We start from the raw sequence: 18451 nt of genomic DNA on the forward strand, positions 1-18451 counted from the left end.
TGAATGGTTAGCACGTGCATGGTTTCGAATCCCTGGTTGTACATGACAAGGAGTAGGGTCGCCTGTCTGGTCTTGTGGGTTTTCTCCGGGTCCTCCGGTTTCCTCCCCCTGCTAAAGACCCCTACGCGCAAGCGAATTATTGAAATAAAATTAAACCATATGTTAATCCTGAAATGACCTAGTTTATGTCAAGTGAACGTTAAACCCCATCTCTCTCTCTCTCTCTCCCAATAATAAACCCATGAGGTTGGACAGACGACCCACTCCTTGTCAAGTACAAGCGAGGAATCGAAATTATGCCACTTATCTCAATGACAGATCTTATGATCTAAAGCGCATGCGTAAAACCGTTCAATTTTGATAATGAGTGTCCAATTTACAAGTATTTAATTCTCCGACCACTGTGTTAAAGAATTTTTCATGATATAATATGAATCCAATAATCACTGAGTTGTTTATTTTTGAACAGCGATCGGGCAATTAAGTGCTTGTAAATTGGACGCTTATTATCAAAATTGAACTGTCAGCTTTAAACTGGACACAAGTAAAAATTAGATGATTTTTGGTGATCTTAGATGAATTTTACAAATTTTCAAAAATGAAATGAAATTTGGTTTAACATCCTACTGTTCTGCTCCGAACTGGGCTAATGAAGATGGGCATACACCATACAGTGTGCTATGAGGGAAATTTTGCGCGGACAGCGGCACTACAGCCTACTCTTATATCAAATTTCAACTGCCAAGGGATCTTTTGCGTGCACAACAATGTGTACACAGGACCTCCATTTTTCATCCCATCCGAACGACTAAACAACTTTCCTTGTCAAGCCTCCCGTCCTACATCACTGACAAAGGGGAACCACGCCGGTACAAATCTTCAAACACAGATTTGATATTGAATGAATATACACAAGATAAAATGATTTTTAAGGGTAATATGACTAGTCAGGTAGTTGTCTCTTTAAAGCATAGCTCACAACTCATCGTTCATGCTACTACAGACAGTCTGCGGAGGAAATTTGAGTAAACTTGTGCATAAGACTTATGTGTCACTTGCATGTGTTCGGCACTGTAGAAGATCGCAGCCTGGCCGTAGAGGCTTTGGTCCTGAACATATAAAATTTTAAACCAGATTCTTGCATCTGGTCTGTGAGCTACCAAACCCTTCGACCTGTGCCTGCCAAAACATGTGAGCTAGGCTTAAACATACATTATGCATGAGCTAAATCTGTCTATTGCAGGTCTTTCTTTAGGCCTGAAATGTTGTATAAACTATTAATTAGACATGTATTAACAAAACAAGACCATAATCGACTATCGATGGCATCGGATACTCAAGATTTTAATTAGATTCGGCATTTAAAAATTTAATTTAAAAATGGAAAAGCGAGGTTAAGTCCCGATTATACCAGTGCCCTGGTTACCACTGTGCACACATCTTGTCAAAACTACAAACAATGATAACTTGGCTGAGAATGAAGTAATTTGAATGAAATTTTCAAAAGTTTCTTTTTTTATCATCTATTTTTGAATTATTATAGCAAGAATGACCAACTCTTTATTAAAACTCTTAACTAATGTATCTTTACGTTACAAATGACTAAGGATGTCGCATGAAATCTTGTAAACTATAACCACAAGAGCTACAGCTTAAAATTGACCAGTATGTTTCTTGTGAGAGTAATCTAACTTGTCCTGTTCAGGTAATGGTTAAAAGGATTAGCAATTGACTAAAGAAGGTAGTATGAAATAATGTAAACTACAAATGGCCATAGCTTAAAATTGACCAGTATGTTTCTTGTGAGTGTAATCTAACTTGTCCTGTTCAGGTAATGCCATGGTTAATAGGATTAACAATTGACTAAAGAAGGTAGCATAAAATAATGTAAACTACAAATGGCCATAGCTTAAAATTGACCAGGAATCCAACTTGTCCCATTTAGGTAATGGGTAATAGGATTAACAATTGACTAAAAAAGTTAGTATGAAATAATATAAACTACAAATGGCCAGATTTTTTTGGTTTATCCCTTTAAGATACAGGTTAAATTGATTAAAGTATATAGACACCTGTTAAATTATCTGGTAAAATATTTATCAGATAAATATAAAACTAGCCCACATCAACCCTGATAATAAAGGAATCTTAAAATCAATTTGCCTGGTAATGGTCAGTATCTCAGTACAGGTGGTTGGATATCTGGGGTCAAGAGTTCTATCAAAAGAGTAGAGGTTATCACGTTTAGATGTTTTACCACCTGTAATAAAGTTTGTTTTGGAGCGTAATTTTTATCAGATATTTTTATTTGATCTAACAGACGACTTATGTTTTTGAGTGCGCATATAGTTGGCTTAATTAAAAAGTTTTTATGGTCCAAATGGTTGCAAATTTGCTCAAATAAAACAGTTTATCCCTACAAATTGGCTTAGTTAGACAGATTTTGTGGTCCAAAGATGTCAATCAAGATACAAATTGTGTTCACAGTTAGTAATGTTTGACTGGCCTTGCGAAAATGTCCTGGGCAAAGAAATGAAATGAAATGAAATGAAGTGGTGTTCAACGTCCCACTGTTCTGCTCCATCTGGGCTAATGAAGACAGGACCTGGGCAAAGAAGAATCTTCCAGATTTTTCAAGCCCCATTTTCACTTCTGGTCAGAGGTGGTGCATGCAGGGGTGACAACAAAAGTGTGCTAGGTCATTTAGAAGGGACGAAAAAGCAAAGGGGGGTTGGATGGCTGAATGGTTAGCATGTGCGTGCTGTATCATAAATTCTGTCATTGAGTCAACTGGCGGGGTTTTGAATCCCCAGTTGTACGTGACAAGGAGTAGGGTCACCTGTCCAACTTCGTGGGTTTTCTCCGGGTCCTCCGGTTTCCTCCCACTGCTAAAGACCCCTACGCGCAAGCGAATTATGGAAATAAAATTGAACCATATGTTAGTCCCAAAATGACCTAGTTTGTGTCGAGTGGATGTTAAATCCCTATTTCTCTCTCTCTCTCATGAAAAAACAAGGTCCTGCCATATACACATTGGTGTAATGGAAACAAACTCATGGCTGTTGGATGTGCTAGAAGAGGAAGAGGAAATATGGATGCCCAGGAAAAATTCTTCCCGTCATATTGCTCCCATAACCATAGAAGAGAAAATGATCATATATTAGTCTCAAAATCATTGAAATATTTTGTTGACAAGACTTTAAAGGCTCAATACCACTCTTGTTGTAACCGAATAATATGTCCCAATCTTTATTCTGGTCAACAAATAGTACTATTTTACAATATTCCAATTAATTGATGATACAAATTTCATCTTAACACACCTAATTTAAAAAATTTGAAAAATTCAACTAAATGATTTGAAAAGCCTGACATAAAGCTTTTCAAATGTGACCTGATTTAAAAATATTTTTGAACCCTTTGGTAAAGTAAAATAGGATTTAATGGATAATTTACACAATAGGTAGGACACTAACACATCTAGTACTTAGAATAAGGCTATTTTTTATTTTCTGGAGCTGTCAAGCCAGTAAGAGTGTTATTGTCCCTTTAAGAGAGAGAGGCCATTTCGAAACTAACATATGGGTCAATTTTGTTTCAATAATTTGTTTGTGCATAGGGGTCTTTAGCAATGGGAGGAAACTGGAGAACCCAGAGAACACCCATGACGTTGGACAGGTGACCCTACTCATGTAGAAGCAGGGAAGCGAAACCATGCCACTTGACTCCATGACAGACCTTCTGATTCGGCCATCCAATAAGACGTTTAAAATTTAAGCCCCATTCAGTATATTGTTTGCTATAAGATGACAGTATTCAAACTTTATTAAACATGCATTAAGCAAGAGCTAAATCTGTCTATTGCAGGTCTTTCTTTAGGCCTGAAATGTTAGCTAAATTATTAATTAGACATTAATTAACCTATCCAGACCATAATCAACTCTTGATGGCATCGCTAGCCTGAAATCTTTAGTGGATTATGAGCCGATTTACTGCATAACTTTCCTTCACGATTTAACGATTAAATGGATAATCGAGTCTATGCTGTTTATCGTACCGACTTTAGTAATGATGATCGAGGCTAGGCGGAAATTTCAACCGCTTAGTTTTCGGTTCATAGTGGATCAATCTGAATGAAATTTTCAGCAAATTGCCTTTACATTATCTAGTTATTAACTATTATAGTGAGAACTGCCAAGTCGTTATCGAATCTCCCATAATTTATCTTTAAATAAGTGTTTTTATAATATAAATGTTTCATACAGTGTGAGGCCATGGCAGCTTGTTCAATATTGCGGAATACAACAAAAATTTACTTCAGGGACATGATTGAGCTTGACAGGAGTAAAAGAAACTCTGGAAAATAAAAAATTTTGTGGCTCCATTATTTTAATTACTTTTGTGGACATATTTATTTAATTTCAAGTATAAGGTTTTTTCAGATGTAAAAATGTATTTTTTAAATTCCTCTAACATTTTCTGCCATTCGATGATCTAGGGAGTTGATTATAGTCTTGTCAAGTTGACAAATGTCAGAATAATAATTTATAACATTTGAGCTGCCAAGAGAAAGACATGCAATATGCAGATTTATCTGTTACATAATGAATCTTTAAATTTTTCTCTCACAGAAAAAAAAATTAAATCTTGGTTCTAAGCACTTTACTGACATCAGAAGGAAATTATTTTTATATGATTCTCACAATAAAAGTGTGTCGAACTAATATTGAATTTAATATTTAACTACATGGACTAGCGAATTTTACGAAAATTGGAAAAATGGAATCCTGAAATTGGTTGTGATTGAAATAAGTTAATGGAGACAAAGATATCCGAGCTCTAAGAGGATATAAAACAAGTATTGGTTGTTTTATAAAGAAAACAGTTTCAGATATGGCATAGACTGCCTTAAAGTGGAGAAATTTTAATATTTCCAACTTCTTCTTCAAAACTATTGAGTGGATTTTAACTCAATTTGGTAGTATTACTTTGAGAATGCTTTTTTACAATGTTGATCAATCTCGTAGGGGAGGGGGTAAGGGTACCTTAAAGGAGCACATTTATACTTTTCACACATATTTTGATTCTTATGGTTTGTATTCCAATCTGTCTATTCGTCCCATTTGAGTGGGCGGGAGCACCTTGAAATGGACAGGAGGACCCTGAAATTGACAGGAGCATCTTGAAATGGACAGGATCACCTTGAAATGGACATGAGCACCTTGAAATGGACAGGAGCAGTTCGAAATGGACAGGAGCACCTTGAAATGGACAATTTTGACTTCTTCTCCTAATCCACTTGATTGATTTGAACCAGATATGGCAGGTTTTTTGCAATTTGCAAGGGTGGTGCTTTTAAAGGGGTGGGTCTTGTCCTGATGAAGAGTTCACGGAAACACTGCTGTCATTTCAAAAGATCCTATAAACCTCACTGCAAGGCGCAATGTCCGTCATAATTAGCCCGTTAGGTGCAGAAAAGTATGATGTTAAACCCCATTTCATTTAATTCCCAACCCACTGATATGTGATTAAGTCAAATTGTTGAATATTATTATATACTTCTTAGGAAAAAAAATGCCCTACTTCAATAACAATACCCTTTACTTCAAATAACCATGCCCTGTACATGTACTTCAATAATTAAGCCCTTTACCCCAAAACCATGCCCAATATCCATGGCCTATGCTTCAATAACCATGCCCTAAACTTCAATAATTAGGCCCTTTACTCCAAAACCATGCCCAATAACCATGGCCTATGCTTCAATAACCATCCCCTTTACTTCAATAATAAGGCCCTTTATTCCAAAACCATGCCTTATACTTTAATAACATTGCCATACTTAATGACTATGCCATTTACTTCAATAACCATGCCTTTTGCTTCAATAACAATGACCAATACTTCAATAACCATGCCCTTTATTTCAATCATGGCCGTACGAGCCAGGGGGGCAGGGGGGGCAGCTGCCCCCCTAACTTTTGGGCAAGCTGACTTTTCGGGCAGGCAGGTAAAGTGGAAAAAAAATTTATTTCATCTATTTGGCCAAATAAAGTTCCCAAAATCAAATAAAACACTAATTTTACGGACTGGTATAGCAGTAAGACGCTTTTGCGGCCGTCAAATCTTCCAAAATTTTCTTGGGGGGTGAGGGGTGGTGTCCATACAAGGTCAGCTCCGCTTCTTCGCCTCTCGAAGAAAACCGGCACTGCTGTCTGTAAACCTGAATTTTTTGGGGCCATTTTTAGTTTTGCTTCCCTAACTGTCATCGAGCCCTAATAAAACATTAATTTTACTTTTATTTTAATTGAATACCACAAATTTGTACTGAGTTGACTATGAATTAAAACATTTTGTCTGGAGCCACTCTACTTTGTGCGACATTTTTCAGGCATCGATTATTATTGTGAATGCAGCTGCAACAGTCTGATTGGATGGTTGGAATTCAGAATGGGATTTCGGTTACAAAACCATTGGATACTTTTGGAGTTGCTTACACAGGCTAAAATAGCAGAAAACACATTTAAATTTTCAAAATTTTCTCCCAACGGTCCCGTCTCCGTGGACTGTAAGCGATTGATCTTTTGATTGGAATTTGAGCCAGCCATCTTAATTAGCCTATATTAGACCACTTTGAAGTCGCTCTGTTCACGGGCTGAAATAGCAGGAAAACATGTTTGCAGCCGTCAGATATTCTAGAATTTTTCTTGGGGGGGGGGATCCACACAAGGTAAGCTCTGATTCTTCACCTCTCGAGGAAGACCGCGCCGCTGTCTGTAAACCCAAATTCCTCGAGAGGCGAAGAATCAGAGCTTACCTGCCCCCCTAACTGTCATCGAGCCTGTACGCCTATGATTTCAATAACCATGCCCTTTATTTCAATAAGCATGTCCTACTTCAATAACCTTGCCCTTTACTTCAATAACCATGTCCTACTTCAATAACCTTGCCCTACACTTTGTAAAACCAAACACTCTTTGTCCTTCTTCAATAACATTGTACTTGTTCTTGTTCAATATTATTATATAGTTAAAGGCTCAATACTACTCTTGTTGTAACTGAATAATGTGTCCCAATCTTTATTCTGGTCAACAAATTGTACTATTTTACAATATTCCAATTAATTGATGATACAAATTTCATCTTAACACACCTAATTTAAAAAATTGGAAAAATTCAACTAAATGATTTGAAAAGCCTGACATAAAGCTTTTCAAATGTGACTTGGATTTAAAAATATTTTTGAACCCTCTGGACAAGTAAAAAAGGATTTAATGGATAATTTACACAACAGGTAGGACACTAACACATCTAGTACTTAGAATAGGCTATTTTTTATTTTCTGGAGCTGTCAAGCCAGCAAGAGTGTTATTGTCCCTTTAATAAACCCACCACTAAACATACACTACTTCAATAACATTGGAATAACAGTGTCATTAACTATGTAAATGTATAACAGGAACAATGATAACAAAATCCTGCTATACATGATGTTAAAAGGCACATTTGTAGACATAGCATAATATCTATTTTGACTTCAACAACCAGTTACATATTACAAGAGAAACAGTTGTCTGGAAGTAGTTGATATGATTTGTAAAGATTTGCAGGTTACCCTTACACAAATAAACAATGAAAGAATTCTATTTTTATGCTGACGCCATCACAGATTTGAAGTAGTCACTTGATTCAGGTGTTGTGTTTACAGGTTTTATAGCTTCCAGGAATGGGTTTACTCTATAAATACAAAATGACATGATTGTTCACCTATGTATAATCTATGTATTTGCATTTAAAACATATATAACCACATCAAACCTCATGGGTTTTCTCTTGTTTCCTTCCACTGCTTAATCCCTATTCGCACAAGCAAACCTCATGGGTTTTCTGCAGGTCTTCTGACTTCCTCCCACTGTTAAGCACCTCTATGCGCAAGCAAATTATTGAAATAAAATTGTATCATGTTAGTCCTGAAATGATCTAGTTGGTATTGAGTAGACGCCTCTCTCTCTCCCTCTTTTTCATAACCACACCAGGCCATGTGCTTCAAAAGTTTGTGAGTCAGTCAATTCTTTCATATATTTTATTAGACTTTTTTTTTTTTCAAGATATTTTTTCCAGACAATATGACCATTTATAGTATTATCCCAATATTTACAGATATACTTTTAATTGTTTTTACATATAAAACTACAAATTTAGCTATATTTAGTGTCTTTAATGGTTAAATTCTCTGATATTCTAATTGTATGCCATGTTAATTCACTAACAGGTAAGTTTTACGGCTAATCAGTTTGACTACCATTCAAGGACAGCTGTCTAGTTGTTCGGATGGGATAAAAAAAACCGAGGTCGCATGTACACATTGGTGTGCACGTAAGAGATCCCTTAACATTTGGAATTCGATATAAGAGTAGGCTGTAGTGCCGCTGTCCGGGCAAGATTTCCCTCATAGCACACTGTATGGCGTATGCTCATCTTCATTAGCCCTGTTCGGAGCAGAACAGTAGGACGTTAAACCCCATTTCATTTCATTTCATTTTGACTACCAGTCAGTCAAGACAGGCTGTTATTACTGAACCAAGAGCCCTGAAGCAGTCAGTTGATTCAGCCAGGAATGTGGTTTGTTCTATAAATACAGAATGACATGATCATTCACTCGTATATTACGTTATAATGATGACTGTGAAGACGTTAGTTGATCGGATCAGGTGTTAATTACTGGGCTTCATACAGGAGATGATGAGAAGGGCATGTACAATCTACAAGGGAGGTAGTGGCATGATCGATGACGTCACTTCTTAGGTTATAAATAGTGTTAACACACGCGTACGGTATGATACCTAACATCTTTCTTCTTTTTTAGAAAACTATAAGTTACTGGAATGTATGATAATGCAACTGATTCCATTTATTTATATCTAGTTTCTGTAACCATTTAGACAACAGGGCCCTGTTTCTCGAAACTAAGCACTAAAATCAATCTACGATTATCCAATCAAATTACTAAAATTTGGATTTTATCTTAGTTAAAATTTCATGAAACAGGCCCCAGCAGAACCCTAATGAAGTAGTAAATATCTCGTAGGCTATATCGTGATTTCAGAGCACAGTCAAGGCTCCTCAGATTCATATATTTGTATGAAACACATTTTGTGTTCATTATCCCAAATGAGCAGGGGACTTATTCACACTTTTTAACTAACATATTAGGAATTCAGCTTTTTCGTTGGCTGAAAATTAAATTCATGATACAAACTATAGTCTTTAGCCAATGAAACGGCTGCATTATGTGAAGAATTGACTATCTGATAGTCCTGAACCAGAGTATGCTAGAAATGAGCATACCTTTTTAAATGCAATCAGCACACCTGGATTCATATATCTGTCACTAGGGACCGGGTATCATTCAGATTTGATGAAAAAAGGAAAGAAACTGAGCTTAGAATCTGGAATCTAATACTCGTATCCAGTTAATAGATTGCCATCCAGAAAGTGTTAAATGCCGTCGTCAAAATTCATCAAATAACGTCCAGTTTGTGCTACGTGTAGTTTAAGAAACACTGTTTAGTTTTGACATCGGTCGTCTTGTTTATGAAACTAAATGATGATAAACCAGACGACCAATATCAAAACTAAACTAAATGGTCATAAACTAGACAACCAATGTCAAAACTAAACAGTGTTTCTTAAACTACATGGTAGCAGAAACTGGGCGTTTTTTTGATGAATCTTGATGGCATTTAATACTTTCTGGATGGCAATCTATTGGATACATGTATTAGATTCTAGACGGTAAGCTCAGTTTCTTTCCTTTTTTCATCAAATCTGAATGATACCAGGTCCCTAGTGTGTTGTGAGCAGGTATTTATATAAATAACTGACTGATTATCAGTTTTTTATTTGGAGGGCACATGGTGAATTACACTATTTTCTCATGCAGATTGTCTCAATGTCTTTTACTAACCAACGTCTGTACAACTGTATTTTGTTTCATATCCACAGTCTGTATATGTAGCGATGGGAACAAGAATACAAAACAAATATTATGATTACAATTTAAAGCTTTAATTTGAATGAAATGACATCTCTATACAAATAATATGAACCATATATGGTTAATAAATACAATAAATAATACATATTACATTTCTATACACTGGTTGAACTAAATTCATTATTGAATTCCTTTTTTATTTCATTTTCAAATTATCAGTCCAACAGAGGGGGAGAGAGAGAGAGAGATCCGGGGGCTAGTCGTAAACGTCCACTGCGCTTAAGAGTGAAATTGTGCCCTAAAGGGTCTCTGTAGGAAAGCGAGAGAGAGAGAAATGGGGTTTAACATCCACTTGACACAAACTAGGTCATTTCGGGACTAACATAACATATGTCCCCAACAGATGATCAGTAACAAGCCTGAAAGTAAGGCACCTGTCACAGACAATGTCAGACATGAATTTAGGATTTGTCAGACACAAATTCTCAGGAGCTAGTGATTTGTTCTTGCACAGATTCACCTGTTCTATGTTTTTATCTTCAACAACAAATTCAAAATGTCAGGTAACGATCTGTTAAGTGTCACAAATATATTATGGTACGTGGACCAATATGATCATAGTAACTGTACGTAAACCGCCACATGAATTTAAGGCAACACAAATAAAATAACTTGTTTCTCGGGCACCGCCCGCACGCAAAATTGGTTGCGCGTGCAGTCTATTTATTAGTCTTGATGAAAAAAAATAAATATGTAACGCCCGCCCGCACATCGACAAGCAAGTCGTAAAAAAAATATCCCGCATGTACCTACATCCGCCATACATGTATATCTATTCAAATGTATTAAAACTGATTCAGATGAACATGCTGTCTTTTTTATCCGAACAATGGCGAAGTTTGGCAGATTTGCCTTTTTTTATTGATATCGAAAGAACCTCCATTTTGTATCACGTGATATTAATTACCTCCCCTGATAAACTAGAATTTGATTCGTGTTAAAAGTCATTGGCGACAATATTTCAATCATTCGATCGTAATCGGCTCATTATTGCCGGCTTCAGTCGGTCCTTGTTTGGAAAATCCTATTGATAAAATAATGAACAGTAGAACAGGTTAATTAATTATAGCTAAGAATACGATACGATGACGATAGTCGTCATAATGCATACCTTAGAATCTGGGTCATTATTAGCACATTTACGGTAGTTTCGATAATCCGGAAAATAATAATTGGATTACCGATTTGATGGTTTTACTGACCAGTTGTTAGTTAGATTTAAATAGTCATTCAATATAAACACGGGATAGAACACCGAATATCCTGAGAAACACACCGAATATCCCAAGAAACAGTATTTCCGGCAATCTCCAATACCGATGACACGGTGTGACATGCATTGGTTGGAATTCGGTAAATAATTATAAATAAACCGGCGATACTAGATTTAGTTTTAAATACTGTTTACCATGATTATTATTTTTGATACACCTGGTGAAAGAGGCTTAGTTTTTAAAAATATTGTTGTCTTTATGGAGGGCAATTACATAGTCGTATGGAATTTTATTTTAAACCAATTTCAATTATGTGAATTAAATATGGAAAATTATTTTCCTTTCAGTCAGTGTTCAGTCTCAGTGTTTTAGTAGACTTGATTTTGGGTTTATGTTTTAAGTATGTACAATAAAGTTGAATATAACGGAAAGCAAAAACGTAAACAAGTAATGACTTTCTCATTTAAAAAAAAAAAAAAAGAAAGACCACCCTCCCGCCCCAACAATTTTCAGCAATAGCCAAATTTTATTTTGCACCATCAATGAGTAAAAAAAAAAAAGAAACCGCCCTCCCTCCCTACAGTTTCAGCTGTCAGTTGCCCGAGAAACAAGACATTTATTTTGTGTGGCCTAATGTAAGGCAATAAATCAGAAGAAACAAATATTTTTGACATATAATTATCATTCCAAAAATATTTTTGACATATAATTAATTATTCCAACAAATTTTGACATATAATTAATTATTCCAAAAATACTTTTAACACATAATTATTATTTCAAAAATATTCCTGACATTATGAATTATTATTTCAAACATCCAAATATTTTTGACATATAATTAATTACTCCAAAAACTTTTGATATATAATTATTATTTTAAAAATATATCTGACATGTAATTATCCTTCCTGAGTATTTTGGGGGGTTGGATGGCTGAATGGTTAGTGTGCACGCGCTGTATCATAAAGTCTGTCATTGAGTCGACTGGCGTGGTTTCGAATACCCGGTTGTAAGTGACAAGGAGTAGGGTCGCCTATCCAAACTCGTGGGTTTTCTACAGATCCTCCAGTTTCCTCCCACTGCTAAAGACCCCTACGCGCAAGCGAATTATTGAAATAAAATTAAGCCACATGTTAGTCCCAAAATGACCTAGTTTGTGTCGAGTGGATGTTAAACCCCATTTCTCCCTCTTTGAGAGTCATCTTTCATCCAGAGCTTTAAGACTAACTTAAAAACACATTTATTTCAAAAATGTTTTTGTATTGTTTCGTTGTGAATGTGCTTAGAAACACTCATGTGTAATGAAGTGCTATATAAATCTCCAATAATAATAATAATAATAATAATTATTCCAAACATCCTAATATTTTTGAAATAAATAATTATTATTCCAAAATATTTTTGACATAATTATTAGTCCTAATTATTATTTCAAAATATTTGAACATATAATTATTATTCCAAACATCCAGATATTTTTTGAAATAAATAATTATTATTATAATAATAATTATTATTGTAAAATATTTTTGACATATAATTATTACTCCAAAGCATTTTTGACACATAATTATTATTCTAAAATATTTTTGACATATAATTATTATGCCAAAATATTTTTGATATATAAATTATTATTCCTATCATCTTATAATTAATATTTCTGACTTTTGACAAAATAACTATTATTCCAAAATATTTTGACATAAATAGTAAAAGAACCCTTCATGTTTCGAATTTAAAGAAAAGAGAAGACGGTTGAAAACCAGCCATTTCACTCGATGATAGGCTTTATGATCTAAAGTGCACATATTAGATCACTTAACCACCCTGAATTTCATAGGTGACAAGGAGTGTGTTTGTCTTCCTAACCGTGTGGGCTTTCTCAGAAATTTTGTGTTCCCTACCACTGCTAAAGACCCCTTAAACATGGAAATATAAATACACTATTGTTAGCCCCGTAAAGACTTTATTTCTATTGAGTTAAGTTAAACTCAGTTTCTCACCGCTTCCGCCCATAAAGAAACCTGGTCCCAGTTTCACAAAACATTCTCAGACTTAAGTTAAGAATTTACTCGAAATTGTTTGGTTATTTTAACTAAAATATATCCCTTTATAAAACGTTTGTTATTTTAATGTATCAAATACATCAAAAAGAAACTATGTGCAAATTTTGTGTTTCTGGATCAAAGATATTTCTCATAAACTGATTGAAAGTTGAGTAAATTCTTAACCGAAGTCTGAGAATACTTTGTGAACCTGGGGCCTGGAGAAAACCCTTGAGGTTATTACTCCTTGTCACATACAAGATTTTGATCGAATCCATGCCATTTGACTCAATGACAGACCTTATGATCTAGAGTGCAAGTGTTCAAAAAGAAGCTTGTTTTATCATGCATACCTTTTATAGTCATGTAATATGAAATTATAATGTATCAAAATGGAATGACTTCTATTAAGATCTATCAAGGATAACAAAATGGTTATCAAATTGCCATCATTTAAAAACAAATCATCATCAATTAAACTCACGTGAAATTACGTGAAAATTGATACATCATTTTATAAATCAATATTGATTCAAAAAGAGTCGAATCACGACAAAAATCTAAATAGAGACATGTCGGAAATGACATTTACAGCAATCAAATAGAAAAATAATAAAATAATATCTCCATTTATAAAGCGCTGGACTCACAAAGCGTGCACCTGATGCATAATATACGTGCCACTGAAAATTTGGCCAAAGCTGTCAGAAAATTCTAGCAGATGATTGCGCAATTCTATTTATTCCACTGAAGATCGGGTGGCAAATTCAATTTAGATTCTTGAAGACTAATATTCCAATCTAATCTCACTTATACATCCTTTGAAGATCACTTTTTTGGTAGGCTATAAATTCAGCTAAATCAGTGTCTAATCCTGATATTCAGCTAAATCAGTGTCTAATCCTGATATTCAGCTAATTCAGTGTCTAATCCTGATATTCAGCTAATTCAGTGTCTAATCCTGATATTTAGCTAATTCAGTGTCTAATCCTAATATTCAGCTAATTCAATGTCATAAATCAAATTCTTTTGTACCAAAAATGTCACTAAGGTTATCAATATTCGTATCCTTTGGAGAAAAATAAAACACCCTGTAAAAGTCACTTTTTGGTATATTCATCAAAATCACTGTCTAAAATTCGTGTTCTAATCATCATATTCAGCTAATTTTTTTTTGTCGTAAATGAAATAGTTCTATACCTCTATGGTCATATATAATTAAATATCGTTATAATTAACATGATTTTGATTGTTTTTTTTTTTCTGATTCGATTATTATTCAAGTCTATCACAGTTCTCATACATGATAACAAAAACATGAATAACACAGTTAAATCCAGTTTTATTTTAATATATCTATATCTATCTATGAGCATATGACGTCTCCTGGTCTGCATCCTCACGTGGTGCGTTTGGTTTACAAACCTCCATCATTAATAGTCGTTTATAGGCGTTCTGAAAATTTTTATCCATCAATGTGTAAATAATTGGGTTGACACAGTAGAGAATCCACGCCAGAAACGGAGCGAATAAATGGGCAATTGGCTGTGTGTATTTCGGATCAAACAGATTCGTCAAAAAATATGGCGTGGTGCCAAACAGAAAACCACAATATATACACAGCATCATTCCAGTGAGCCGCAGAGATTGTCTTTGAGCTTTTTGTTTACGGTATATACTGGCTCTGGAAACGCGTTTGCGAGTTCGATAGGCCACACTTCCGATTCTGGCATAACATATCAGTATAAACAAACATGGTATAACGTAGCCAAGGGTTATCACGGTAATCTTGTGAGATTTCTCCGCATTTTGGGTAAAAGTGCACCGCAGGATCATTTCCTGAAAGGAAAACGACCCCCATATTCCAGCCAAGGGAGTAATGACAAAACCAAGTGGAAAAATCCAGCAGAGTGCTATTATAGATAAGAATGGAACCTGTGTTGTGAGTCGATGGTAACTCTGAATATGTGCTATATGCAGACAACGATACAGGGCTATGGCACTTAACAACATCATGTTGACCCCAATCAGCCAAAGTCTAGCTGCGGCATGGAGCATGCACATTGCATCTGATAGTGGCCAGCCATTGAAATGGTAGGCAGCTGCTTGAAGCGGCAAAACAATCGCGCAGTAAAGTACGTCGGCAGAGCTTAAATTACCGATCAGAATGCTGTTGATGTTCATTTTCAGTGGTGATGTCACAATCGCGAACACAGTTAGAAGATTTCCCATGATTCCTGCGATACATAGTATAATAGTTATAGTTTCCATCATGGTCAGTACACCGTTACTTAAACACACAGCCTCCCCACATGGTGTGTCAAAAGTTTTGTTCTTAGTTGAGTTTACAATATAATCCATTTTAAAGTTTGTGTTTTGTCGTTTTTATTTTCCAATTGTCGTCTAATTTGTTCCTCCAGATTATATGTTACTTCAACTTCTTAGATCCATATTTAAACAGTTAAGGAGAACCTGAAACATATACAAAAGATTTCAGATTAAATAACATTTAAAGAAGAAATGTAGTGGAGAGAGAGAGGCGTAGTTTCGATTCCCCGCTTGTATGTGACAAGGAGTAGGGTCATCATTCCATCTTCGATGGTTTTCTCCCTGGTCCTCATGCTTCCTCCCACTGCTAAAGACCCCTACACACAAACAAATTTTTGAAATAAGAATTGAACAATATGTTAGTCCCGAAATGACCTAGTTTGTGTCAAGTGGATGTTAAACCCCATTTTCCTCTTATTACTCACTGAGCCCACTGTGGTTCCCCACCAACCTAAAAGAAAATGTAAATGCCGCTATCAGAATTTAGCTTTATTAAAAGAAATTATTAATGACCATAATAAAATATATTATGTCAAGTCCCACAGAAATCTGATTGTTTAATAACCATTTTTTCATCTGTTATAATAAATAATGCATTAACATTTAAGAATAGAAAAATCAAATAAACTGAAATATGAGTTGTTTATTACAGGAAAATAAAAAAATCAATAAGGGTTTTGTCTTTCTACTGTGCATTCAGGTTTCAATTTGTGGAAAAATCAATTTGATAAAGGAATTGAATTATAATTTGAAGAGTGTCTTAGCTTATAATGATTGCTGTCTCCCTTTCTGATTTAAAACTTGAGTTATTAAATATTAATTCATATTTACGATGGAACAACACAAGAGAATAGTTGAATTGTCACTTCTGTATCCATGGGCAACAGACAGACATAATTACAACAATTTCGATAGCTTAAAATTTTAAGACTAAGTACAATTACTGGAATGATATGAGCACAATATATTATCCACAGAAGACTTAATTTAAAGATAAATCAATTATCACTAGGTACCGGGTATCATTCAGATTTGATGAAAAAAAGAAAGAAACTGAGCTTACCATCTATAATCGAATACACATATTCAGTTAATAGATTGCCATGCAGAAAGTATTAAATACCATCAAGATTCATCAAATAATGCCCAGTTTGTGCTACCGTTTAGTTTTTAAGAAACACCATTAAGTTTTGACATCGGTCATCTAGTTTATAACCATTTAGTTTAGTTTTGATATTGGTCATCCAGTTAATGACCATTTAGTTTCATAAACTAGACAACCGATGTCAAACTAAACGGTAGCACAAACTGGGCGGTTTTTGATGAATCTTGATGGTATTTAACACTTTCTGCATGGCAATCTATTAACTGAATATGTGTATTAGATTATAGATGGTAAGCTCAGTTTCTTTCCTTTTTTCATCAAATCTGAATGATACCCGGTCCCTAGTGTATAGTATTATTCTAGAAATTCTTAGTAAATATGTTGTGTAAAATCTAAAACCACTCATGTCCTGGAATGGAATAGGTTTTAAAATGTCATCAGAAAAATATTTTGATCAATTGAAACAAACATTCACAGGGGTCAAATATGAATCAGAGTATGAAAGGGGTCAAATATGAATCAGAGTATGAAAGGAGTCAAAATATAGCGACTCAGAGTCAGAACTGAGTATATGAACTGAGTCAGATCTGATTCAGAGTATATGAAAGGAGTCAGATCTTAATATTATGAGTCGGAATGTGTTTATTTTTGTTAATCAAGCTCCCCCACTTTGGAAAATACACAAAATAAAGTCTAAATACTAACATTTTCTCAACAAATAATTATGTACAATACCTTATAGATTTGATCCTTAATAGTTTGTCTGTGTTAATTCCATTCTTCATATGAACATATAGAATTATGTTGTAGACCTTAAATCATCATTGAAACTTAACTAGTGCAACTAGCTGTAATTTGAATAATATAATGATTCGTTCCTGCTAGGAGTGTCACATTTTATGACAGGGACAGGACAAATGATGTCAAGTGCTTCTAGCAATATATTTAAAGAGACACAAATACTTATCACTTAGAAATTTAATATCTTATCTCCTGTAATGTCTGTCAAAAGGAGCTAAGTGTAATTGTCTTGAATAGGTCTAAATAAAGTATTTGTTGTTTTTGAGTATTTGTTGCATTTGAGTATGTTTAAATAATGGATTTGTTACGTTTGAGTATTGGTTGTGTTTGAGTATCTGTTGCAGTTAATTAAGTATGTCTAAATAAAATATTTGTTGCATTTGTGTATTTGTTGTGTTTGAGTATTTGTTGCATTTGTGTATTTGTTGTGTTTGAGTATTTGTTGCATTTAAGTATGTCTAAATAAAATATTTGTTGCATATGAGTATTTGTTGTGTTTGAGTATTTGTTGCATTAGAGTATTTGTTGTGTTTGAGTATTTCTAAATAAAGTATTTGTTGTGTTTGATTAAATGACATTTAGAAGTAGAGGTATAATATTCATAATAACACAACTTTATGGATTTACTACTTCATGGTTTATTACATAAATCCATAAAGCTGTGTTTATATTATGAATACTATACCTCTACTTCTAAATGTCATTTAAGAATGCGTGGTTTCGAATCCCCGGTTGTACGTGACAAGGAGTAGGGTCGCCTGTCCAACCTCGTGGGTTTTCTCCAGGTCCTCCGGTTTCCTCCCACTGCTAAAGACCCCTACGCGCAAGCGAATTATGTAAATAGAATTAAACCATATGTTAGTCCCGAAATGACTGGTTTGTGTCGAGTGGACGT

The 18451-nt window shown here is 34.7% G+C and overlaps 2 protein-coding genes across 6 annotated transcripts in view; one reads left to right on the top strand and one right to left on the bottom strand.

Moving 5' to 3' along the window:
• The window catches only part of LOC126827507 (histone deacetylase 6), a 168647-nt gene that overhangs the window by 70194 nt on the left and 80002 nt on the right, over positions 1–18451 (top strand). The window lies entirely within an intron of this gene.
• The window catches only part of LOC126827575 (protein trapped in endoderm-1), a 37781-nt gene continuing 32133 nt past the window's right edge, over positions 12804–18451 (bottom strand). The window contains exons 1-2 of one of the 2 annotated variants that reach the window (XM_050557059.2): positions 17491–17606; positions 12804–15794 (exon numbers count right to left, since the gene is read on the bottom strand). In XM_050557059.2, the coding sequence (XP_050413016.1) occupies positions 14685–15683 (999 nt within the window). In that variant the 5' untranslated portion in view covers positions 15684–15794; positions 17491–17606 and the 3' untranslated portion in view covers positions 12804–14684. Of the gene's footprint in view, positions 15795–17490; positions 17607–18451 lie in introns of those variants that run through there. The other variant, XM_050557060.2, reaches the window with a different exon arrangement.

This window comes from Patella vulgata, chromosome 7 (assembly GCF_932274485.2).
Source record: "Patella vulgata chromosome 7, xgPatVulg1.2, whole genome shotgun sequence".
Classification (NCBI taxonomy): Eukaryota; Metazoa; Mollusca; class Gastropoda; family Patellidae; genus Patella; species Patella vulgata.